Genomic DNA, 27,084 nt, shown 5'->3' with positions numbered 1-27,084 from the left:
ATTATCAACATGTAATTTTTTAAATTATTTTAGAAAGAGAGAACAAGGAGCAGAGGGAGAGAGAGAATCTCAAGCAGGCTCCACACTCAGTGCAGAGCCCAACATGGGGCTCAATCCCATGATCCCGCGATCTGGGGTCATGACCTGAGCTGAAATCAAGAATCAGGTTGCTTAACTGACTGAGCCACCCAGGTCCCTTTTTTTATATTTGCAGAAATCAAGTTGAAGTTAACACCTAACTCATTATAGCAAGGTAGTGAACATTATGGCCAATACCTGTAAAAAACAATATTGAGAATTCATTTGGATATGAATCAACTCATATTCATTTTCTAAGAACTACCAAAGGTTTCTCATTGCAAATTCCTTATTATGGTCCACAGTGCCCTGATCTAGCCCTTGTCATTATCCTGAATATCTCTCTCTACTCCTGGCCTCCTTCACCAGGGTATATGTATGATGCCCTCATCCTTCTATCCTCAAAATACTCGAAGTTGACTCCCACCTTAGGGTTTGTACACTTCCTGATTCTTCTGCTTGAAATAATTTTCCCACAGATCCTCCCCTGGCTGTGTCCCTCAGTTTTCAGCTCTGAATTGTCCTTTGCTTAAAAGGCCTGCCCTGGCTACCCTAGCTAATGAAGTACCTTAAGGTACTTTTCACTATATTGCCTTCTGAGTATTTACTTTATCTAAAATTATCATTGATTTATTGGTTTACATGTCAATTGTCTGCCTCCTAACAGCTAGAACTGAGGACAGAGATAGTGCCTTTCTCTTTCACCTGGGTATCTCAGGTTCCCGGCATACAGAAGGCACATAATGAATATCTGTGGGCTGACTGGCTGACAAGTGATAGCTAAAAACCTAGAAAGAATATCCCAAACATGGAAAAATAATTAGCAATATTCATTCACTCAGTTCTGTTTAACAAACAGATATTAGGCACCTGCAGGGCTGCAGGGCATTCACAGGAGCACTAGACAGACCCCACCTTCACGAAGTTCACTACCTAAGGACATGAACAAAGTGAGTACAGAGAAGAGATCATCAGGAACCTGCAGGGATTCAGAAGCAAGGTAGTCTGGGAATCTCTTCTGAAGAAGCTGTTATCTGAAGAGGGCCAAGGTGGATGGATGGGATTTCAAAAGTCAGAGATGGGGTAAGTGCATTTCAGGAAAAATGAACAGGATGAGCAAAAGCACAAAGAAGCACAAAGGTGAATGTGTTTGGGAAATAGTAAGCCAGGATAATTTTTCCAGAATAAAGGATGTAATATGGTAAAAGGTTCAGAATAGGCTGGGCCCCTATTCAGAAATTTAATTGCAGCTTTTGCCAAATGCTAATCATTTATCCACATGAAATAGTCTTCTAATTCCTCCATAGTGTAAGCAGCTGTCTGTAAACGGTATTGGGATATTCATATTTATATTCAAATATCATACTTGAGTTTTGCAGCACAGATTCAGACCAGTGAATATTTATATTTACTCATTCTGATCTTTAGAATATAGCTCATTTATATAAATCAACTAGTACTTATAATTTGTAAAAGGATAAAGATAGTTTTAATAAATATACATGTTCTCAATATTGTATACTAGCTTCTTATAATTAACTGATGGCTGACTGGTGGTAAGAAACTTAAATTTGCATATTATGTTTATTTTTCCTTTAAAAAGCTTGGAAAACATAGAAAAAAATGATGGGAAAATGTATAAGTTTTTTAAGTTATTATATTCTCCCCTGCCTCCCCTCCCCCTGCCACTGTGGTAAGTTTGGAGATAACAGAAAAACAAAAATTTTTAAGAGGAAACTTAAAATCACCTACAACCCAGAACCATATGGCATATTACCTTATTTTGTGTGTGTGTGTCATGTTTTATTTTAAAACATGTGGGCATTTTTCTGGCTGTATAAGTAATTGTGAAAATATTAAAAAAGCTCAAAGACCAAATGACATCAACATCCCACATCCTCCTGACAAGCACACAGAAAATCATTTGAAAGAGAATTCAATGAGGTAGTTGACTCATGTTTAACTTATGGATAAATAAAACTCCCAGACATGTTCATTAAGATTACTACTTCCTGGGGCGCCTGGGTGGCGCAGTCGGTTAAGCGTCCGACTTCAGCCAGGTCACGATCTCGCGGTCCGTGAGTTCGAGCCCCGCGTCAGGCTCTGGGCTGATGGCTCGGAGCCTGGAGCCTGTTTCCAATTCTGTGTCTCCCTCTCTCTCTGCCCCTCCCCCGTTCATGCTCTGTCTCTGTCTGTCCCAAAAATAAATAAAAAAAAAACATTAAAAAAAAAAAAATTAAAAAAAAAAAAAAAAAGATTACTACTTCCTATACCCAATACTGCTACCCAGTCTCCTACTTAGGAAGTGTTGGAAAAGCAACAAAGACTAGGTGACAAAACACTAAATGTAATTTGCAAACTAAAAAAAGTGTATTTATGGTCTATCACTGTGCCTTGAAGTAGACTCAGTGTTTGCTGGTTTGAGCCTTTCTCATTCTCATTGGATCTGTTTTCACTCTCACTGCTAACTTATCTCAACCTCCTACATTTTTATAGATGCTTATAAATGACCTTAAATTTATCTCTGCAGTCTGAGTATAAACAGGTGGATAGATGACAGAGAGAAGAAGGAATTTTCTTAAGTAGATAGATATCCTGAAAGAAAAATAATTGGTTTTCAACATATTATTTACTTCACTATTTGAAAAATGTTAAACATTTTACCAATCAGGTTGAACATAAAGTACAAGTAATAATCTACAAAAAGCAGTGCATTATTGAGCCCAATTTACATCATCCTTGAGGCAGCAATGCATAAACATGCACTGCCCAAAGCAGCATTACCCAAAAGTGGAGAATCAAAGGAAGAAAAGGAAAAATTTACAAAACACCAAGATTTAACACGCACCTGGCCCACTTAAAAAAGAACTGTGGTTCTCTAAGCACATACCTGTCCCCTATCTTCCAACTAGTTCTCCCAGCCAATTCATAGGAATTACTTTAAATTGAGACTGTGGTTTTTTTTTGTGGTGAGACATTTTTCCATTCTTCCCCTGATATTTGTACTCCAACAGAAACCAATGCCCTGGGCTGGCTGCTAGCTTTTTAGGACCTGGGATACCTGATCATGCTTCCGTCTCCAAGGAGAATGCAAGAAGGGATGCTGTGACAGTGTGCTGTGACAGTCAACTACCTCACTGAATTCTCTTTCAAATGATTTTCTGTGTGCTTGTCAGATCATTAAAACATGATCCCCAGGGGCACGTGGGTGGCTCAGTTGGTTAACCATCCAACATCGGCTCAGGTCATGATCTCACGGTTTGTGAGTTCAAGCCCCGCATCCAGTTCTGTGCGGACACGTTGGAACCTGGAGCCTGCTTCAGATTGTCTCCCTCTTTCTCTGCCCTTCCCTTGCTCACACTCTGTATCTCCCTCAAAAATAAACATTAAAAAAAATTAAAATATGATCCCCAGAAAAACCATCAGCCGTCATGAAAAGCAGCTAGTCCGTCCTTTACTTATGTTCATATGAATATATGCATATTTTTGTGTACTGAAACCATACAGTTCATCATCTCATGACGAGGGTGTGGTGCATGGAAGGAGCCTTTATCCAAGGCAGTTATCCATGTTATGGAATGTGCTGTCTACAACTCAAAGGAGAATAATGGTACCATGATGATATTCTATCCTATAAATATAGTGACAATATTTTGTTGTAGTTTCTGTATTCTATATTTGATTTCAAGATGATTTTCCATCTTGATTCTATCATGACTTTCCATTAGCAAAATAAATGTTTCATATATAATATTTCTGTAAACAAATTAGAGAAAATAGAAAACACATTAAAAGTGAGATACCATTTGAAAGTCAAATGGAATTCAGAATGTTAGACGCACTCCTAACTGAAGACTATTTGACTGTAAAATATGATGATTCAGGCTTATGTCTGTATTTAAACCCTTTTAGGAAATGGTTTAACGAAGACAATTTTATTGAAAACATAATGAAAGTAAAAAAAAGAGGCTTTTTTTTTTTTTTACCATGGGAAAAGCTACATGTGACAGCAGCTGCCATCTTCTGAGGACACACCCCACCCTGCCAGATGTCTTTTTCACAAAGCAGTATATTTTCTTCATCTCCTCGGCAACGGACATTGCTCCAATAAATGGGAATAAGGCCCAGTCCAGAAAACGGGGTTTGTTTTGCTACTCCTTTTCCTCTGGAAATACAATGATTGAGGTTAGGTTTATCAAATACAGGTGAATTTTTTTTGTCAAAGTATTTAGATTTTTAAAAATCGAAGAAATCAATAAAGATGGATGTGGAAGGAAAAGAAAAACAAAGAAAAAAAACTACATAAGTTTCAAGCAAATCAAAACTCAGGAGATCAAAATTTGGGTTGATTACTTATGAGTCTTTTTAATCAATCTTACAGGACTAATGGTATGCATGTGCCTTTACTACCTATAGCTAATTTTAGGGGAAAATGGGTAAATACTACAGATATTAAGGAAAAGCCTGGTGATTTTGTAGAAGTGTGTCGTGTGGCTCCGTGAGACTTGGATTCTAGTCTGGACTCAGCTGCAAATTACTCTAAGCTGCAAGTTTCTGTAAGCTCTGCTTTCTGATGTATAAAAGGAGGGGTCTGGATGCTTAAAGATTCTTTCCTACTCTAATATTTTAGGCCAGCATTTTCAAAATGATTATTATTACTACATGTAAGCAAGATAATATCAAGAGAGGTGATCATTCATAATTTTTAAAGCCTTATATATAGTATTTGCTAGCAAGACTTTGAAACCAATGAATAAAATAATAACATGCAGATGGGCTCTGCTTTAACTCACCTAATCTACATCTTTTATAAGTGACTTCTAATATTTACAAATTGATATTAAATTTTAAAAAGATTAAGTGCTTATCTGATTAACAGGGTAATCTCTAGAACTGTCTCCATACAACAGCTTCCATCAACCCAAACAGTAAACATTCGGGATATATCAAAAATATGAATATGTCTTAGGGCACCTGGGTGGCTCAGTTAGTTAAGTGACTGACTCTTGGTTTCAGCACAGGTCATGATCTCACAGTTCGTGGGATCAAGCCCCCACTTTGGACTCTGTGCTGACAGCATGGAGCCTGCTTGGGATTCTCTCTCTCCTTTTCTGTCTGCCCCTCTCCCGCTCACGGGCACTTGTGCTCTCTCTCTCTCTCTCAAATAAACATTTAAGAAAAATATGAACATGTCTTAATAGCAATAATTCTGAGCTGCTCTAATTGTACAATTCTTTTTTACAAAATGGACTACTGAGGAGCACCTGGCTGGCTCAGTTAGAAGAGCATGCAACTCTTGATCTCAGGGTCATGAATTCAAGCCTTATTTTGGGTGTAGAGATTATTAATAATAATAATAATCAAATAAAAGGACAACTAAGAGATAATATAAGTAATCAGAGTAATCAGATCCCCTTACCTGAAGTTCTGTTTGCAAAGCTTCCTAGTGGGAAGACAGGAGGAGGCGGGCAGATTAAATTTCTTACTGATCTGACCGCAGTTGATTAACCTTTTCATTTCTATCATCATATTAGATATTACCACTCACTGATTATTAGTCCAAAATATTTGTAAACTGCAAAATTTTCTTTCAGTCTTTTGGACCTGTCTATTCAAAACAAGATATTTTCCACACTTTCTAAAGATCTCTAGAGATAAAGGCCAAGAAAAACATCTGGCATGTGTACTTAGAAAAAAAATAAATGAGACACAAAAACAGAACAATAAGAGCAACCACAAAAGCAAAACCTTGTGTTCCGAAATGGAGCCTTCTGCTCCTGGTGAAATCCCCTGGCAATTGGCATAAAGGTGCCAGGGCTGTTGGAAGTTGGAATGTACAGACTGTTTCACAGAGAGCACTTGGAGCAGCCAAGAAGCCCACGGTCACTGCAGGGCACTGCTGGGGCTGATGAAAGCAGCCATTCTCTAGCAGGACCTCCTCAGCACAGAACCCCCAGGCCTGGACATCACCCCTTACCCATTTCGGGATGGAAGCACAGGTAAACACTGCCTTCTTCACGCACAAAAAGATGTAAGCTGTGGATGGCTAAAAGTAGACAGTTAAATGCAAATGACAGCAGTCTAGGGCTGCATGAGCTACTGAGAAATTACAATTCTCAGAATCAAATTCTTTATTTCCTAGGACTAAACAATTAATGTTAAAGACAAAGAGCAAAAGACGCTTTTGACTTTTGACCACTTAGCATTTGCATATTTCCTGGTTAGCATTCCTTCCACATGCGGCCCTTTCTTTATAACTCTTGTGAAAAGGGAGAATAAGGGACATGAGAAGGAAGGAAGACGTCATCTTTCCACAGCAGTGACGGGTGCCGAAAATTATTTGCAAATATTAGCGGCCCGATGGGGTCAAGGATGGGCGAACTCACCCCTGCTGCAGCTGGTGACAAATGACTGCTGCATCGGAATCATCCCAGTGGCTGCTACACACTGTGCCCCAAACTCCATTCGCATAGATTTCCACTGTGCCTTCAAACTCATTTTTGCCACCTCGAAGTCGTACTGACCCTGAAGCGGAAAAGAATCCCAAAGTCCCTTAATAGTAAATCAGCATCTGAACATTATTACTTCACCATTCTTTAGTTAACATGATTTTCCCACATAAGTGGTGAGAGATCCAGTCAGAACAATTCAGTGTCCATGTTAATGGCATGCGCTTCTTTCTTTAAATGAGGGTTTAGCAGATTCTTTTTTATTTAGTTTATTTATTTTTTTGATAATTAACTTCATGGTGTCAATACTACTTCTGTTTCCTTCTTTAGCTAAGCAAACAGAAAGTCCAATTACATTTTAAAAGGGGACAATGTGGAAGAGTATGACTAATGTCTGATGTTACATCCCAAATATTGGATTATATCCCATACAAAATGCTTATCATTTGTGTATCATCTTCCACTTCACATGAGGTCATAGATAAGAAGCAGAGAAACAAAATTCAGTGCTCTATTTACAAATTAGTTGTAACTGACTGTGTTATATATTCCTTCTATGGGATTTGTTCATCACTAAAGAGCAAAATGCTGTTGCCCCTTTTAACTTCAAGCAGTAGTCATGAAATTCTAAAGATTATGTCTATAATTTCAAAAAGGTGGTGGTGCTAAAAACATTGCCTAATGTCAATCTTAGGAAAACTGCCACTAGGTAGAATTGTTTGGTATAATGAGTGTCCCTGGAATTTTGCCTTCCCTTACACACTATCTTCATTCAGCTGCTGCAGAGATCACGACTTGAGTCATTCTTTTCAGTCTTGAGAAGAGTCAAAATTAAAATGCGAGCACCCTCATGGGGCACCAGGGTGGCTCAGCTGGTTAAGCAACCAACTTTGCTCAGGTCATGATCTCACAGTTCATGAGTTCGAGCCCTGCATGGGGTTCCGTGCTGACAGCTCAGGGCCTGAAGCCTGTTTGAGATTCTGTGTCTTCCCCTCTCTGCCCGTCCCCTGCTTGCGCTTTGTCTCTCTCTCTCTCTCTCTCTCTCTCTCTCTCTCTCTCTCTCTCTCACAAATAAACATTAAGAAAAAATTTAAAAAAAAAACAAATGCAAGCACCCAGGAAAAATAACATGCCATAAAAGTGAGGATGGATCAGGGTGCCTGGGGGGCTCAGTTGGTTGAGCGTCTGACTCTTGGTTTCAGCTCAGGTCATGATCTCACGGTCTCAGTCTCATGAGTTCGAGCCCAGCATAGGTGTCTGGGCTGACAGCTGGGAACCTGCTTGGAATTCTCTGTCTCTCCTCTCTGCCCCTCCCCTGCTTGCACTGTCTCTGTGTCCTCAGAATAAATAAGTAAACTTAAACAAAAAAAGTGTAGATGAATTCAGGTTTCTCTTCTAATTGCCATTGGTTTGCAAAGTGGCTACTGGGAGGCCACAAGTTGGGCACTTAAGCAGAGATAGAAGCACTTATCATTTCACAGATAAAGAAATCAAGAAATTAAGTTCTATCAAAAAACTGTCATATTTTGCATATTTCAAAGTTGTTTCAAAGTCTGACTTTAAAATAATTTTTCCAAAATATTAGATTCACAAATTACCCATTCACTTCATTTGGAGGGGCCCAGGCATCTCCCACTATTATTTTCCAAGTCATCATCATTTAAAAATATAACTATTTAAGAAACACATATTGTATTTCTCATGATAAATACAAAGTGTCATTTAATTCAAACAATATTAAGACAATATTAAATGAAAGGAACACATTACACTGCCAAATCCTGATTATTCAGGAGAGAGCATGGGCATGGATCATTCACATGGCAGATAAATCTTAATCACTCACACATTCCAAACCTCTTTAGTTCACTAAGCAGGAGGAAGCCCTGTTTGGCTCAATGAAGAGTGTGAACTGCACAACATTTTTAAAGAAATATGTCTGAAGAGTTTAACTGAGCTTTAATGATTTTTTAATCACAAAATCTCTTCCATAGAGACCTACATAATATTATGCATATTGCAAATGCCAGCATTTTATTTCAACTCAAAGAATTCACTTGCTCACCTCAAACAAACATTATTTGAAACGATATTTAAATTAATCTATTATCTATTAATCCTCCTCCACTAGATTACTCGAGTCAAAGGGTTGGAAGAAAGTTCTAGCAATGAAAACAAACTGGAATACTACTTGTGTGTTAAAAAAAATCATAAAAAATGTAATATACTGCCTAAATCACCAAAAAGCTACCAATAAGAAATGATGCATACATAACATCTAAAGATTAAGGCATTTGGAGATAAGGCATAGAAAACTCTGCATAAAGTATATCACATCATTAGAATGCAGTGACAGAGCTGGAAACAGCTTCCAGGTCAACTATCAGTTCCTCCATCACTCCTCAGATTCTCCAAACATGCTGTGAAAGCCTGGATTCATTTAGCTGTATCTGCTTCATGGCAAGAAATGTGGAGTGTTCATCCAGTTTCTCTTTAACAAGTGAATACAAATATTTGCAATTCTGGAAAGTCAATTTGCATGTCAATGGCTAATGACCTCTCCATCGGAATCCATTCCCAACACCAACATTTGCAAGGCACACACCTTTCCAGTAGTGCTTCCATCCCCCAGCCCTCAAAGTAGTTTATCCTTTTCTTTTTTTTTTTTTTTTATTTATTTTTGAGACAGAGAGAGACAGAGCATGAACGGGGGAGGGGCAGAGAGAGAGGGAGACACAGAATTGGAAACAGGCTCTAGGCTCCGAGCCATCAGCCCAGAGCCTGACGCGGGGCTCGAACTCACGGACCGCGAGATCGTGACCTGGCTGAAGTCGGACGCTTAACCGACTGCGCCACCCAGGCGCCCCATAGTTTATCCTTTTCTTAAGGCCATAACAATTTCTAAAATATTCTGAGAAATTATCTACTTTGGAATCAGAGTGAGTAGTTGTTAATGGTACATAATTCCATGCAGTTCATAATTCTTCAAATAATTATTTGAAAGAGCACTTTAAAAACTATCAGCATAATACATGCTCCAAAATAATAAAAGATTGACATACATTTAAGATAAGTAGTTTTTATTTGGTTTTGGTTTTACTCTGTTCTTGCTTCATTTATTTTCTTAGAATGGTTAAGGTGGTCAAAATCTTTAAAAATGTATGTAACACATTTCCCTCAATTTATGGATGATAAAGATTTGGACCAAATCAACTGACAGGACCATTTCCTCAGTTCCCATCCTTCCTACTGTTCCTCTGTTTCCAACTATCTCCTAGATTCCTGTCATTTCTACCATCTCTGAACCTGAGCAAAGACCCTGCTTTGTTTTTGCATTTTATGTCTTTTTCATATCCGTGCATTTATGTTCTTTGCATAATGCACTTTATGCATTATGTCATGTTGGCTTTCACCATTCTATTTGAAATATTCTATTCTAATTTGAAATACTGCAACTAATCTACCAAACATTTTATGGGAATAAATTAGCCAGGCAGAAGTGTAAGACAGCCTGAGGAAGTTTTATACACTGCTAACAGGAGAGAAGTGACTTTCCAGGGATCTACATCTGAGGCTGACCCTCCAGTGGAGGGCCCACTTCATGGGTTGTGCAAATTTGCAGGACTATACATCTGCACAAATTTATAGGTGAACAATTACAAAGTGAAGAAAGGGAAATATCCTTAGCTCAACAAAAAAAAAAGATAGGATGGAACAATGAAGCACTCCACAAAGGTCAAAGCCTGGTAAACTCATTTATACTGCTGTCCTAATAATAAAGTTCCTTTATTACCTAAAATTGATCCCTCCTCCTTCCCTCACACTCCCCTTCCTCCAGCCAACTACTTTGCCGTGTTCCTCACAGTCTCAGCTAATGTCTCTGTACAACATGAGCTGCCCAGTCTTAAAGCCCCTCAAGTGACAATTTGATGGAAACTATTCTATTCTAAATATTCCTACTTTTAAAATGTGTTAATAATAATTTAAATTTTGAAGTCTTAACCGAGGTTTTAGGTCAACTATAACAGGCACTACGAAATTATAAACTAAACCAGTACTAGAAGGAAGTCTGGAACTGTAAAGCTGTGTGTGATATCATGTCATGGAGAGGTGTCCCTGGAGTTCATGAAATGGATTGCCCACTCCTCAAAAAAAGTTAAGTGTCTGTTGGTATTACAATCACCTAAAGGCGAAATGTGCCAATGCACAACAATGCTCAGAATTCTACTATCTTAATTCCCTGCTAAAACTGTTGAAACTATTGTCATTTCAGTTTACTCTTATTTTTCTTCTATGTAGTTATACCTCTAGTTTTGTAAAAGAAAGGGAGCATAAAAGATGCATGTTGCTCAAATTTGCTTTATGGGAAAATTTGCTAAAAACCAGGAATTCCTTGGGTGCCTGGTTGGCTCAGTCAGCACAGCATGAGCCTCTGAATCTCAGAGGGTCATGAGTTTGAGCCTCACTTGTGGAATAGAGTTTACTTAAAATAAAATTAAAAAAAAATTTTTTTTAAACACAAGAATTCCCCAAATGGAAAGACATTAAAGAAGGATTCTCTTTAACCATTTTATCAGTCTCAATGGACACAAGAAAATCTTCCAGAAAACAGGTGACTAGATTAAAATTCCCTTCATACGTTTCATTGGTTTGTCAATTTTTAAGGCTATTATGATGGGTTGAATTCTATTCCCCCCAAAAAACTTCCACTACCTACAGATGTGACCTTATTTGTAAATAAGGTCTTTGTTGATGACGAAATTAACATGAGGGCATAAGGGTGGTCTCTAATCTAGTATGACTGTGTTCTTATAAAAAGGAGGAATTTGGACACAGAGACCCACACAGCAGGAGAATAACAGCTGAAGATGGGGTTTACAGTATGACAAGCCATGGAACTCTCAGAAGCTAAGAGAGCCCTGGAAAAGATCCTTCCCTGATGTCTTCAGAGGAAAGGTGGCCCTGCTGATACCTTGACCTCAGACTTTAAGCCTCCAGAACTGTGAAACAATACATTTCTATTGTTTAACCCACTCAGTTGTGGTATTCATCATAGCAGCTCTAGCAAACTAATAGAGCCCTTAAGGTATTACCCCTCCTTGGACAGCTAGCAAAACCACCCTTTTCATACTCCATGCTTCAAGGACACCTAAAAGAAATATTAGGAAAGGAACCAAGTGGGTCAGTGATCTTTGTTCTGTAAGTCCAGCTCATTCCAAAATAAACCAAATGACAAGATATGCTTATTTAGTTAACTAACATGTACTTAGAGAATGCCATTCGCTTGTTTGAAGAGAAAGAAAAAACAGCAAAAAAAAAGGAAGTAGTGTTTTCTGAATAGAATTAATAATAAATATTTTTACATCTCTTAAAATCACAACTCAAAAAATGAACAAAATAAAATTACTATTATCATACAAATCCTTTCTCATCTATTACTGAACTTCACAGAAGCACAAAATAATTCATTTTAGTCATTGCTATTCTTCTGGTGGAATCAGAAAGAATGCATGCTGATGACATCAAGTTATTGCTCAGATCTTTGACACAAAGTATACTTAATGCTGAAGTCATAGAGAAAGTTCAGTTTATGAACCATTCAGAAGAAAAAAGCCCCATTACATGTTGGACGGTTTAGTACATGTATTTCACAAATGAATTAAACATAATCCTATGTCTTATACCAAATGCAACCCTTGGGAAATACACTAAATGATCATTTCCTATCTTAATTATAAAATATACAAAAAAATCCACATTGCCTAGAAACAACTGAATTGGGAGGTTGTTAGTTGCATTTTTCAAGTACAGTACAGGAGGCAAGTTTAATTTTGATGTTATTTTCATCCTATACCCTATTTGATAGTACTAAGGTATACTATTTTTGCTTATAATTGTATTCACCCATAACTGGCTTTAGCATTGTGAAATAGATTTTATTCAAATCATGCCATGTCAAAATGAAATCAAATCCATCTTTTAACATATGAAACATTCCCCTGGACTGAGATCCAACTGAACTATATCTACCTCCATTAGATCACATCTATAATTCATATTAGTTGTTCATTTATTATTCATGTAGATACCTTCAGTGCTGAGAAAAAAAAATCTGGTCTAATTCAAAACGAGAGAGTATCAAAACAATGAGAGTATCCTTTCAATAAGCAATTCTACCCACTTACATTGAGATTATCAGAAATTCAATTATTCCTTCATTTAAAATATTACACAGTATTATGCAAAAGAAGACTCTATCCATGGTTTAATTATGACATACTAACAATATATAGATAACCCTAGAGGGAAATTTCACCAACTGTGTGCCTCTGAACTATTCATATATAAGCAATGGTGTGGGTATTAGCATTTTATTGTTCAGTTCTGAGTGATGAAATTAAACTACTCCTGGTAGTAATCCTCTTATCTGTCTCCCAGAATAGGTATCACAGGAAAGGTAAAGAAAATGCTTAGTATTCTTCTGACATCTCAACCAGAGAGTGGGTGTCCTCAACCAGAGGATACAGGTGATTTCTTATTCATCGTTGTAATTGCTGCTCCTACTGTGAACTCACAAAACATTTAATGAAATCTACTTTTGCCTTGTTAGAAGGATTGGCATTTTCCATTCTTTGTGTCCTTCTGGTAAGCCTAATAAAAAGTACTGAGGTTGTATCTTGTAGTGGGGGGGGGGGGGAAGGGGGGGAATCTCACTACTTTAGTGCTCTGCATATAATAAATTTTTTATTAATATTGTTGTGCTGACTTGCAGGAAGAAAAGGGAGGAGGGGTGAGGGGGGATGGCTCTAGAAAAGTAAGATAATAAGAGGCAAAAAATAAACATTTCCTGATTTTCTAGACAACAGTGCGTCCATCACATACAAGGCAGTCTAAATCAATTGCTAATATAGATGCACTGAATGCCTGTTTACAATGCAGACCAAAGGAAGAGACTTCAGAAAACAGCTTTCTTTACAAGTTAATTCAGGGATGGGGGAGGCTTAAAAATTAGAATTAAAAGTGTTTACCAAGCAACTGAGTTAACTTCCATATTCTTAACAATTATGGGATTATTCATTTCAGACATAAATTTACTAGACCTGCAAACTGCATCTTAAAATATGCAAAAAAGAAAATATGCTTTTTCAATCAAATCAGGGTCTAAATGTGATTCATCTAGATACAGCTGAAAAATGAATGTAACATTTCACAGCACAATTCTTAAAATTACTTACTACTACTTTTTTAACGTTTATTTTTGAAAGAGATTGCACAAGCACAAGTGAGGGAGAGGCAAAGAGAAACGGAGACAGAGAATCCAAAGCAGGCTCTGTACTGTCAGCGCAGAGCCCAATGTGGCGCTTGAACTCATGAACGGTGAGATCATAACCCAAGCAGAAATCAAGAGTCAGATGCTTTACCTAATAAGCCACCCAGGCACTCCTACTTACTACTATTTTTTTTTAACAGTGTTAAGTTTCCCAAATGGAGGGACAAACTCCAACCATACTTCTTAGCAGACCCTGTTGGTTCTCCTCAACAACCATCTCACTTTGTCTTGGTAGGAGAGTCCCCAGGTGTTCAGAGGTAAATCTTGATTAAACTATGCAATTGTGTTAACTGAATTTCCCCTTCTAGAGAGTGCCAGAGGAACATGTGATCCAGTCTTAGCCAATGAAATGCAGGAGGAAGTCTGTGGGGGAATTCTAGGAAGGTTTCTTTGCTCTTTCAACGGGACCTACATGAGGAGGGGCCCTCTCTTTCTACTGCAGGCTATCCTATCTCAACATGAAGCCTGGAATAACCACTAGCCTAACAATAAAAGCCACATTTAGAGAACAGAGGAGGCAAGAGAACAACAGAAACAGAGTTGTACAATGTTGGAGCCCAACTTTTTGTAATATGAACAATTAATCTCCTTATTGCTTCAGTCATTTTGAATTGGGCTTTCTATTCTTTGCCATCAAAACCACCCTTACTGATCCAAGCCACATTCATACCCAAGTTTGTAATTATAATTTGTTTTCTCTTCTAAAGGCATATTTATTTTCATAGTCATAATATATATAAATTTGATATCCATCTTTTCCCATTAACATTATCATCAGCATTTTTCCAGTTTTTATATGTAATCTTTACAATTAGCACTTTAGAAACTACCTAGTATCTATTAAATGAAGAGATCTCTGTGTAGTATCTTATTGCTGGATATTTAGGTCTGCCTCCACAATTTTGAACCAAATCACTTTTACAAATATTACCTTAACAAACACACACACACGCACACTCAAAGACAGTGACCACATGTGTATATACACTTCGAGATAATCATTCATAAAAGGCAATAGCAATGGATGTCTTATTTTCTTCTTAAAAAAAAAATCTTCACTCTAATAGTCAGATAATGCCCCAAATCAAAGCATTTTATATCTGCCTTATCCTGAAGAACAGACTGAGCTCAAAATTTAAAATCCAGCCAGGAAATGTATCAAATTTGGTATTGCTAATGTTTTTCAGAACCTGTTACATAGAATCAAGATGCAGCATTTTTTTTTAAATGCAAGGGACAGCTTTCAGCCAACTTTTTAATTAACAATCATTTCAAACACCAGATGGACTTCAAAGAGTACAGCCTGTAAACAATTGTCCCGCAAGTCTGCTGCCTCCGTTTCAATCAGGAGACTGGAGTGGGTACGTGCATATGAACAGCTTAGCATGATGACATGACAAAAAGTCAGATCTACGCATCATTCTTTCTGGTAAAATCTCAATTATTAGAGCATTATCATTATATACAGTACCTGTTTTACCCAACGGCCATCGGTCACCTATGGGTGAGTTCCACTCAGCTGCTTGTAACAGCTGAGTATTAGCACAGCATCAAGTTTCCCCATCTGCCATGCCAACCAATGACTAGAAAGTGATTTTGCCTTCCTAGTCAGGGAGCTCTAAATTACTGCAGGGTACTGGGGGGAATCAGTTGCCTGTTAATTCTTTCTCTTGAAACATAAAAATAGGGGTGCCTGGGTGGCTCAGTCAGTTGAGTGTCCGACTTCCACTCAGGTCATGATCTCGGGGTTCGTGGGTTCGAACAGCTCAGAGCCTGGAGCTTGCTTCAGATTCTGTGTCTCCCTCTCTCTCTGCCCCTTCCCCACTCGCACTTTATCTCTTCCTCTCTCTCAAAGATAAACATTTTTTTTTAATTTTAAATAAATAAATAAAATAAACTGAAAAAGAAACATAAAAGCAACCTAGTTCACATGCAGTTAATACTCATATTCTGGTGAACTAGGTTGTTATTACCCCCACACTAGTCAAATGAAAAAGCGTGGTGCTATTTCCTAGAATGACACAAAATTACCATAGATAGGCATGGCGTCTGCTTGATCCCATGCCTGGCAGAATTAAGTCACAGAATGATGGACTCGGTCTACATAATCACCCACCACTCCATTCTAGATGGGTTCTGATGTCCTCCTCTGGTTTTCCCAAGTGTGACAAAGGGTCTTCAGCATCCAAACCACCTTGACCTGACCATTCAGTAGAAAAAGCACATTCCTGAGACAGATGTAAGGATTGCTCAATCAGGGTTTCTGAAGGCTAGAGCCTAGGTATCTGCATTTTAACAAGTCCCTTAGGTACTCATTACGAGAACAAACTCCCTGGGCTGATTCAGGGTATTCCAATTCACCAAACGATTCTTTACTACTAATTCATACAATTAGGGCCCAGGCATCATCTTTCTCACTCCAGACATTTGAGCCACTGGTATTTCCACACCCTGCCCTAGCTCACCTGCGATCCCCCCAGCGCCCCTTCAACTAGGCTTACACCAACTTTCTATCTTGAAGGCACCAACTTCCTCATTTCTCTCAATGCAACTGGATACGTGACTCTGGCCTCCAGTTTATTTTTTAAAGGAGGGATCTCACTACTATAAATTTTCTTTCCTTTTGTTCTAGTTTTTTTTTTTTTTTTTTAAGAAAAAGAAAAAAACTCTGGACATCTTAAAATCATAAGATACAGGAAATCATGTGCATTGAACCAAAAATAATTCACTTTTTCTTTCCTTTTAGACTAGTCCTTAAGCTACAAAAATGGGGTCATCAGACAGCACGTATATTTCTACATGTTTATATAATTAAAGGACCAGAGCAAAATGAGCTGTGACATGAAAATGGACACTACCTTCTAATGTTGTTATGAGAATTAAATGAGAAAACTAATATATAACATGCTTAGCCCAGCATCCAACACGGAGTGAATGTTCAATAAATTCTAGCTGTTACCAGGCCAGGTCATTTTGATACAGGCTCAGAACTGGAAAAGTTCTTTGAATTAATCTATTCAAAAACTGCTTTTCTGCAGATAAGGAAACCAAAACTCTGGGAATTAAGAGTCTTACCCAACACTACACAACTACTGCCAGAGCCAAAACAGACACAAGTGTTTTTTAAAGCACAAATCCATATTCTTTTCACTACTTCATGACAGCTTTGTTCACCCTCTGAAGGGTATTGTAGGACCAAGACCAGAAAGCCATAAAGTTCAGAAAATGCCAGTCATTTTGAAGGTATGGATCATGCCTAATCAGAACGTAAGGGGTAAAGGACAGGATGGGAAGCTTCAGTTATCAAGACTGGGTCTGTGAAAGTAATTAATTATTACATAGACAGCCAATTGTTTTCCTGTACTTTTTTGCATGGGGCATTTATCTCCCATCTTGGGTGGTTTCTTTTGTTTCTCTTGTGTTCAATTGCTTTGCCCCAGGAAGTACTACACATACAACTATGCAGTGTTTGGGATTCTGTCTGGTGAGAATTAGCTATGAACATAAAAACATCGCAGAGTCTGTGCTGCTGTTAGATTTAAATTTCTATTCAACACAAGATGGGAAACAAAGAACAACCTACTGTCCTCATTTGGAATATAAAGTTAAAGGAGTTACGTGTCAGAGAGCAATTTACCACTATAGTGTTTTCACTTTAAATTCCACTTTTCTTTCAGTATATATATATATATATATATATAGAGAGAGAGAGAGAGAGAGAGAGAGAGAGAGAGAGAGAGAGAGATTTCAGTATATACGTATACACACATATTTCCTAAATATACATTTAAAGATATGAAATATAGTACAATAGCAGGAAAGCAAAAACATTTCCAAGGTTTACTAAACACGATATTTTACTACAAATAATCTTACAGTAAATAATGAGACAATGCTGGGGCTCTTTGCCTGATATCGCCTCAATTTTTTTTATAGCCACATTGGCATTCTGTCCATGAAACACGAGTATAGCAATGACTTCATTCTCTAGGATGAAGGATAATTGATCTTAACCTTCCTATCACTTTCCTTTAACTCAAAGCTAATGCAATTCAGATAAATAAAAATGTCTGCAGGAAAAGAATGGCACTATGAAAGCTAACCTCCAAATCACCTCCAAAAGGTACCAAGTACAACATATTTCAGAATCCCAATTCATGAAATCCCTGCCCCATAGCTGAGATGGAGAGCTGCCAAAAAGATGTTTGAAGGGAAATTCAAACTTTGAAGGACATGAAGTTTTTCTTTCCAGCTATTAATGGGGGGGGGGGGCGCGAGCTAATATTAAACAAAGCCTCAACAGTTCAAAATGAAGCACTGTTCAAAGGCAGATCATTCACTTACATTAAACCTATTAATATGTTATCATTATACCATAAAACCAAAACATCTTACCAACTTTATCTCTTGATGTCACCAACTAATCCCAAATGCCCACAAATAACATATGGAGCTAAAAAAATGGCATTCTTGAAAACTTAATTTGACTATGTCACGTTGCTTCTTTCCTAAGATAGTTACTATTCCTATCTCTTTTTCCTTTCTTTTCTCTTCTCTCACTAATCATATTTACCATATTGTGCCCCAGAACTGAACATCACTTTGGCAAGTTGTATTCTGGCCAGGAGACTTTGCCATACTTTTTCAAACAGAGGCCAGTGGTGAGAATAAAGGCAAAAAGATATATCACATTCTTCCAAATCGGAGTCTATGGGGTGGGGGGAAAGTTATTGGTTGTATATTAGATTTAATATTTCCCTTTCCAAAACGAATAATTAGAAACTTTATCTCCGCCCTTACTTTTGCTCTTTCGTGTAAATATGGTAACGCCCTCACGGCAAACTACCCTAGAGAACACACATCCACCTGACGAACACGCACACACAAACACACACAGTGGCCAGAGACGGGATCCAGGAACCCAGAGTACAGCACCTCTCACGAAAACTACCCTCACGACAACCTTCACACACAAAGCTCGCCTCGCTAATTTAAAGTCACGGTACCAGTGCGCTTTGCCGGTGCCTCCGCGGCAGCCAGCCATCCCGCCGGGCAATACAAACGCGAACTCTCTCACACACTCTCTCACTCGCTCTCTTCAAGGAATACCTAAAGCCCTCGGCACGCCAGGCTGGCTCCCCGCCAGTCCCGAGCTGCCGCCGCCGCTGCCCCGGGGCCACTCACCGTGTCTGCAGTCGCAGTAGCCCCAGTCCACCTTGCCGTGGGCGTTCCCATAGAAGCACCAGGGTCTGCCCGCACCGTCCGGGCTCCGGCAGAAGTTGTGGCGCTGCCCTCGCAGCTGAGCCCAGCTCGCCGGGGGCGACCGTTCGAGGAAGGGTGGCACCTCTGCCCAGAGCAGACACGGGGCGCCGAAGTCCGTCACGTTGACCCAGGGCTCGCCGGCCGGGCAGTCCCCGGGGTGCGGCCCGGGCGTGCGCCCGGCATGGAGGGCGTGCAGGCGCTGGGCATGGGGCGCGGGCGGGGGGCGCGGGACGCGCGGGAGAGAGGGCGACGGAGGCGTTCTCTGTTGCCGCTGCTGGGTGGGAAGGTAGTAAGGGTGCGGGGGACCCGGAGGGAGCGAATGGCGATAACGGTGGTGGAGGGGATACCTGAGGACTAGATCAAAGCCGACCACTTCGGGGAGCGCCCCTAAAACCAGAGCCACCACGAAGCGGGCGAGCGTCATGGTGCCAGAGCAGCAGGGTTTGGTCCATGCTCCCCCGCTCCTCCGGTTCTGAAGAGGAGGAGAGGAGGGGGCGGAGGCGGGGCTGCAGCGTCCCTCGAATCCCCCACTCGAGTCCCCTCCCGCCCCCCGCGTGCCGACCGCCTTTCCCTCCCCACCTCGCCTCCCGCCACGGGTCCCGCGACGCGCCTCCGCTCCTGCCCCTCGGAAGCAACAGTGGGCCGTGAAATTTTGAGCTTGCTGAGACCAGGCTAGTGCAGAAGACTCGCAAAGAGAAGGCGCGGACTCCGCCGGGAGTGGTGGGGCCTGAGCCCCAGGTAGCCAGCGGTGGCTAGAGCCCGGGAACTCTGCCCCCTGGCTGCGGGCGCGGGACGCGCAGTCTCGCCCAGGAGCCGGACCTCTCCGCTTGGCCCCTACCGGGCTCCCGGCTGTCGCCGTCCGGGCCAGACCAGCTGCTGGCACCGCCGCAGCCTCGCTGTGCCGGAGCCAAGCCCGAGGGTGCCAATGCGGGGGAAGGTCTTGGCTGCCCCCGGCCGGCAGGCAACACGACCAGAGCCCCGCGTCTGGCGACTCCCAAGCTTGGCACCAGTCCCTGTAGCCGTCTCTCCTCCACCCCCAAGCCCCCATGCCCTTGTCTAGTTTTCCTGGTTTTTAAATCTTCAGAAGTGTGGATGGATTTAGCTACAACTCTCCCCTGACAAGTCCCAGTATGAAAGTTAACAAAGCACGAGGAATGTTGAAGACATTTTACTGAAGTGTGAGCTCCTCAAGGACAAGACCACGTTTGATTTAGCCTTATATCCAGGTGCTTAACACTGTGCCCAACACTTATTAGACTCCAATAAACATTTGTTGAAATTAAATTCCTGAACTGACCCAGGGAAAGGAGCTTGAGCCTTTCTACTTCCTGCCTCCCACTTTCCACCGGGTGCCCTGGACAACACCAGTTGTTTGGTTATTACTGGGATTCAGTGAGGCCCTCTTAATACCAAATTTCCTTTCTAACCAGAGAAGACTTCATCCGTCCGGGTCTCCATCCTATCCAAAAGTCCATCCCTCTAACACCTGCCTCGTTTTTACAGGCCAAGCGACTTAAGCCTACACATTTGCCTCTCCAAAGTGGCCCCACTGCTGGCAATTTTGAAGCTGCAGTATTGGCTTGGCCTGACCTTAGTAGAGCCTTTCAACAGCCCCTCTCCCCCTCCCCAAAGAAGTTGGTTTGGAATTTTTTTTTTTTTAATTACTGGAGCTGGATATTTTAGGATTTCTCCTTTCAGTTGTTGCTGACCATGCCCCTGAAGGTAAACAAGGAACAGGAAGGCCAAAGAGATGGTAATATTTTACTTTCTGGTAACCATTTGCAGGACCATATTGCCCCATAATATAATGTACCTCGAAGAAAATGTGAGCGTAACTTAAACATTTATTGTTAAAACCTAGGTTTCAATTAGAAACTGATTTAATTCCCTAACCTCGCTCAAATAATCCATTTTAACTTTCATGAATCATTTTATTGATTTTTTTCTCCACTCCTATTTAACAAAATATTTGATTTCATTTCACAATGAATTGGGTAAAAAGAATCTTAGGAATCCCAGACTGTATTTGTCAAATCTTTATTCAAAATGTTTTCAGGGGTGCCTGGGCAGGTCAGTCTGTTAAGACTCTTGATTGCTGCTCAGGTCATGATCTCATGGTTCATGAAACTGAGCCCTGTGTCCGACTCTGTGCTGACAGAATGGAGCCTGCTTGGGACTCTCCCTCTCCCTCTCCCTCTCTCTCTCTCTCTCCCTCCCACTGCTTGCTCTCTAACTCTCAAAATAAATAAATACACAATTTTTAAAAAGATGTTTTTATCCAAGATGCTTTTATGCATTATTTTGGGTTTTTTTTCTGATACTTTCCTGGCTCCAAAACCATAGTTAAAAATGGTACTTGTGAAAGAGAGTGAAAGATGAAATAGCTCTCTGGAAGAGTTTGATTTACTTATTTAGGGTTCACCAATCACAGATTCTTGATATAATAGGGGACAATTCCAATAGGAGTTGTCCACCTGTTTCTCCACCTTCTGCCACCCGATTGGGCAGGGAAAGCTCATTGTGGGATTCTGGCTGGCCTGCTTAGATCCTGCTGCACTCCCTCACCTATATGGCTCCTCAACCAATTGTTTTCACACTTTGTGGGGGGTCTACTGGCAAACCTAATTCTCACACATTTGTGTACCTTGAAGAGAGGGAAATAATGAAAGAGAAGATAGTAAAAGGGAAGATTGTTGGAACTCAATTCCAGAGAGGAGAGATGCTTGGGCAGGCTGGCCTCTCCTCCAGCCGCCTGTATGACTTAAGAGGAGCTTGAGATTTCCCAAGGCCTACTTACATTTAACAGATTATAAAGCTGACATGTACAAAGTGGACTTACCCAGAGAAAATTCCACATCTGGATTTAATCATCTACATTTTAAAATATCTTTCCTACACAATAAACTGGCATTCAGGCAGTTGGACTGTGAATTTAGGGGCCTCCATTTGGGCTTTGTCCTCTATTTTACAGGCAAAGTATGACCTAAATAGACCTGTGCTCTACATATTACTTCCCTCTTCTGTTAATATCTTCCTTTTCTCTCTTCTGTCATTCCTCTTTGCTGCTACCAACATGCAGATGTTTAGGATTTCCAATTCCCAATCCAATCCCTGAAATGCATTTCTTTCTCCCACCTCCACCACAGCACAGTGTGTGTTTGCGGGGAGGAGGGGTGTTTGCAAGGAGAAATTCTCTCCTTCTGCCTGGATTAGGCACTACCTAGCCACAGCACTCTCCTCAGATTCTCATTACCTCTATCAAAGCCAAAGGAAAGGAGGAGGCAACTCCATCTGATAACAACTACAAAAACCCCACTGCTGATTTTTTTTTTTCCTGTCTTGCAATCCCTTCAGCAGAAACAAAGGAGCAACGGAAAGGAACTGACAGAAACAAGTATTTGACACCTTGCAGGCATTCCCCACCACAACACTTAGGAGGCCCCAGGAGGTCCCCAAAATACCCCTTGTCAGTTCTGCGACCTCACTGATTTCAGTCCCCAGTGCTCCACTACCCACAGCCTCAAAGCCTAAAACCTAGAAGAGTGAACAGGGGAGTCTGCCTGCTCATATCACAGCAGGAAGGGTGGGCAGTCTTGGGGGGTAGGGGTGGGATACATGTATATCTGCATATCTGTATTTCCTATGCCAACTATGTTTTATGTATATAAACATTTGGTTTTATGGTTGTTTAGGAGATGATTTTACTGCACATATGTGATGGGTTGAAGAGCTCTTGTGTTGTTCTATTTGGAAATACAACCACTATGCATATTATTTTTACAGACTTCCAAAAACCAGTATACAAAATAACTTTTGGGAAAGTTCCATTTGCAATTTGGGTACTGCCTGTATTGGAAAAGCTAGGAGTTTTTGAACTTACGGCATAAAATCAGCATTTACTTGTACAATACCAAGTGCAAGAAATGTGTTAAAAGAACACTGAGCATTGCTCTTTCATATAAAAGGGGGGTGGGGATCAAATATGAAAGCCTGTGTAGGAACTGTGGGAGATTTGAAATTATAAGACATTATCAGGCTGATCTTTTAAAAATATTTTATGTTTAGTAATCTCTACACCCAGCGTGGGGCTTGAACTCACAACCCCAAGATTAAGAGCCGCATGCTCCACTGACTGAGCCAGCCAGGCACCCCAAAATTTTTATTTATTTATTTATTTATTTTTAAATTTTTTTTTTAACGTTTATTTTTGGGACAGAAAGAGACAGAGCATGAATGGGGGAGGGTCAGAGAGAGGGAGACACGGAATCCGAAACAGGCTCCAGGCTCCGAGCTGTCAGCACAGAGCCCAACGCGGGGCTCGTACTCACGTACTGCGAGATCCTGACCTGAGCTGAAGTCTGCCGCTCAACCGACTGAGCCACCCAGGCGCCCCTATTTATTTTTTAATGTTTATTTATTTTGAGAGAGAGAGAGCCCGAGTGAAGCAGGGGCAGGGAGAGAAAAGAATCCCTTCACGCTATCAGTGCAAAGCCCAACTCGGGGCTTGATCTCACGAACCTTGAGATCATGAGCTGAACTGAAATCAAGAGTTGTAAGCTTAACCAACTGAGCCATTCAGGCGCCTCTGATTTATTTTTTAAAATTTATCTAACCTTGGTATAAAATTTATCTAACCTTGGTAATAAAAACCCTATATGGAAACTAATTCTATGGATTCATTTTCAGGACTACTCAAATAATACACACTAGTAGATAAGGAATATATATATATATATATATATATATATATATATATATATATATCATGAATTTCATATATATCTCAAAAAAAAAGTTCCTTCAGCCTTGGAATCAAACCGATGCTCAGTCTGGCTCTAGCTCTAGCTGTAGGATCTTAGATGAGTTCCCTTACTTCCCTAAGCCAAACGCTTGACAAAAGGGACAGTAATGGTACTGTAATGATAAATCCCTGTGTGGAATAATTGAGATAATGCACATAAACTGTTGAACACAGTACTCAATAAATGCCAACTATAGTATGGTAGTATATTATCAGTAACTGCCTTTGAATTCTTAACCCCTCAGATTTAGCCACCCCATGAAAACCTATGAACAAAGCAGGAAAATTTATTCAGAGCTCCCGTCCCACCAAGATTGTGCCTCTTAGTATACCTCAGTAATTCCCCTCTTGGATCAGGGACAATCACGAGGCTGCTCTAAGCTCCACTCACCTGAGAGTTTGTCCTCTCAGAGGTCTCTCTACCTCTCAACAAGTTTGGTCCCCAAAAGTCAATGAAACACTAAGTATTTTGGGTTAAAACACTTTTCCGGGGCGCCTGGGTGGCTCTGTCGGTTAGGTGGCCGACTTCGGCTCAGGTCATGATCTCGCAGTCCGTGAGTTCAAGCCCCGCGTCGGGCTCTGTGCTGACAGCTCAGAGCCTGGAGCCTGTTTCAGATTCCGTGTCTCCCTCTCTCTGACCCTCCCCCGTTCATGCTCTGTCTCTCTCTGTCTCAAAAATAAATAAACGTTAAAAAAAAAAATTAAAACACTTTTCCTGAGGAGTTTGCCAAAGTACGAGTGATTTTCAATTCCTCAGTTGCAAGTGGGAATAAACAGATTGGAAGAAAAGCAACACTAGAACTGCTCGTGAGTGATCTGGGAATCACAGAACCCGGTGCTGAAAAAGACTTAGAGCTCCAATTTTCTGTCAAATGCAGAAATCTTTGCCCAAAACCTCCTGATGAGTGGACTTCCAGCTATTTCTTGAAAACTACTGATGGGGAAAATTCTTACTTGGGAGCCAGCATACTCCATCTCTAGAAAGTCCAAATTGTTGGAAAAATCTCTGCTATTGAGTCAGAAACCTACTTTACCTAGCTGTGATTCTGTTTCTGTTCTCCTACTGATTTAGTATTAGACCTGGGTTCAAATCCCTATTAAGTTTTTTGTTTCTTGGCCTCCAGGGGGCACAAAAGACTCTCCCCCACTTCTCTTAAAGGACCTTCAAGATAGAGATTTGCTGAAGGGGCAGATCCAAGAATAGTAATTAGTATACACTACTAGAGTCCTATTATCATTTAAGATGTAAATACGTCTGTATTCACATAAATAATCAATGCCCTATTTTCCTTCCTTATGCTTAGTGGTTTTCCTCACTTCATCTTTGGATTCTTAACCATAATGTTGAGATTTGATTATGGGTTGAGGTTGAAAGGGAGAGACCGAAACTGGTTACCTGTTTGGCCTAGCTACTAGGAAAATATTTTGGGGTTTGGGGCCAAACCCCAGCTAATTGTAAAGAGCCTGCATTTGCCTGGCTTGTCCTCAATGCAAAAATGTCCTCTGGGGAATGAACTGCCTGAGGCAATGCATGTGGGTAGGGGTGGAGATAGGATAAAGGGATCCTGGCTCCTAGTCATCCATCATTCACTACTAACCTTTCTAAATACAGTTTGCTTCTCTGTGATATAGAGAGAACAATTCCACTTAACAAAGTTGTGAGAATTAGAAACTGTTAAGTGCTGGACAATGAGCAAATGACTAACATTTGAGTGTGTGAAGACAATTATCAGGACCCTCTTGTTTCTTCTAGCAGCCAAAATGGCAGGCAATAAACAGTCACTGAACAAATGAGACCTTCAGATAAAATGCAAATGAGCTTATAAATTTTTTTATAATATGGTAGCATGGCAACAACAAGAGAGATCACAAACCAGCAGCCAGCAAGATGGATGTGCCATCCCAATATATTTTATTTGGTACAGAATTATTTTTTAATTAATTTTCATGCATTTTAAAAATCAGTCGTTTGGGGTGCCTGGGTGGCTCAGTCGGTTAAGCGTCCGACTTCGATTCAGGTCATGATCTTCTGGTACGTGAGTTCGAGCCCCGCGTCGGGCTCTGTGCTGACAGCTCAGAGCCTGGAGCCTGTTTAAGATTCTGTGTCTCCCTCTCTCTCTGACCTTCACCCGTTGAAGCTCAGTCTCTCTCTGTCTCAAAAATAAATAAACGTGGGGCACCTGGGTGGCTCAGTCGGTTAAGCGGCCGACTTCGGCTCAGGTCATGATCTCGCGGTCAGTGAGTTCAAGCCCTGCGTGGAGCTCTGTGCTGACAGCTCAGAGCCTGGAGCCTGTTTCAGATTCTGTGTCTCCCTCTCTCTGACCCTCCCCCATTCATGCTCTGTCTCTCTCTGTCTCAAAAATAAATAAACATTAAAAAAAAATTTTTTAAATAAATAAATAAACATTAAAACAAAATGTTTAAAAATCAGTCGTTTATCCATAAAATTATGGATCACCAGCTTCCCTAGTGTATCTGTTAGAATGCTTTGGCTTCAAGTAAAAGAAACCTCAAATCCAACTGCCATAAAAGAAGGCATTTTAAGATTTTATGACATCTTACAATAGGAAATACCAATTTCTCCAGGGTTGATGGCTTCAGTGCCTGTGTCCTTGAAGCCCTAGGCTCTTTATCTCTCTGCTTGTTCATCTTCGTGTTGGCTGCATCTTAAACTCTCAACAAATAACAAGATGTTACAACTAGATAGAAAAAGGCTTGTTCTTTCTGTGCCTCTTTTCTTGAAGCAAAGAAATCTTTCCCAAAAGCTTCCTAAGAGATTTCTCCTCACACTCTTTTTATTACTAGATCACATGCCCATTCTTGAGCTGGCAGATAAGATAGATTTACTGTGATTAGCCTGGTCGAATTATCTGGAGTGTAATGGGTGCTTGGGAAGAGACTGAGCTATATATACTATACCTTGAAAAATGAAAAGATCTAGCAACATGGCAACCTAAATTCCCACAATTCCCAACAAATATCTATAACTGTCTCCATCCTTAGGCCTCGGGAACAGTCTTCAGTTTGTCATGGCCATGACCTGCCTGGATTTTCTAAGCATTTATGTTTATTCATCTAGTTTATACTTTGTTATTTGGCAGAAATTTCATGCTATAAACTATGATGTTTCACAGGCATTTCAGCTGACAGATTCTGGTGACTAA

At 40.4% G+C, this 27,084-nt stretch overlaps 1 protein-coding gene across 2 annotated transcripts in view; it reads right to left on the bottom strand.

The window, feature by feature from the left end:
- Nucleotides 1-19,942, bottom strand: part of PRSS12 (serine protease 12) — a 76,261-nt gene extending 56,319 nt beyond the window's left edge. The window contains exons 1-4 of one of the 2 annotated variants that reach the window (XM_058721519.1): nucleotides 19,699-19,942; nucleotides 19,042-19,591; nucleotides 6,465-6,603; nucleotides 4,065-4,243 (exon numbers count right to left, since the gene is read on the bottom strand). In XM_058721519.1, coding sequence (XP_058577502.1) covers nucleotides 4,065-4,243; nucleotides 6,465-6,603; nucleotides 19,042-19,543 — 820 coding nt within the window. In that variant the 5' untranslated portion in view covers nucleotides 19,544-19,591; nucleotides 19,699-19,942. The remainder of the gene's footprint in view (nucleotides 1-4,064; nucleotides 4,244-6,464; nucleotides 6,604-19,041; nucleotides 19,592-19,698) is intronic. The other variant, XM_058721518.1, reaches the window with a different exon arrangement.
- Nucleotides 19,943-27,084: the final 7,142 nt, after the last annotated feature.

This window comes from Neofelis nebulosa, chromosome 3 (assembly GCF_028018385.1).
Source record: "Neofelis nebulosa isolate mNeoNeb1 chromosome 3, mNeoNeb1.pri, whole genome shotgun sequence".
In the NCBI taxonomy this organism is placed as follows: Eukaryota; Metazoa; Chordata; class Mammalia; order Carnivora; family Felidae; genus Neofelis; species Neofelis nebulosa.
Note: the sequence above shows the minus strand (reverse complement) of the source record. Positions and strands in the feature narration are given on the sequence as shown.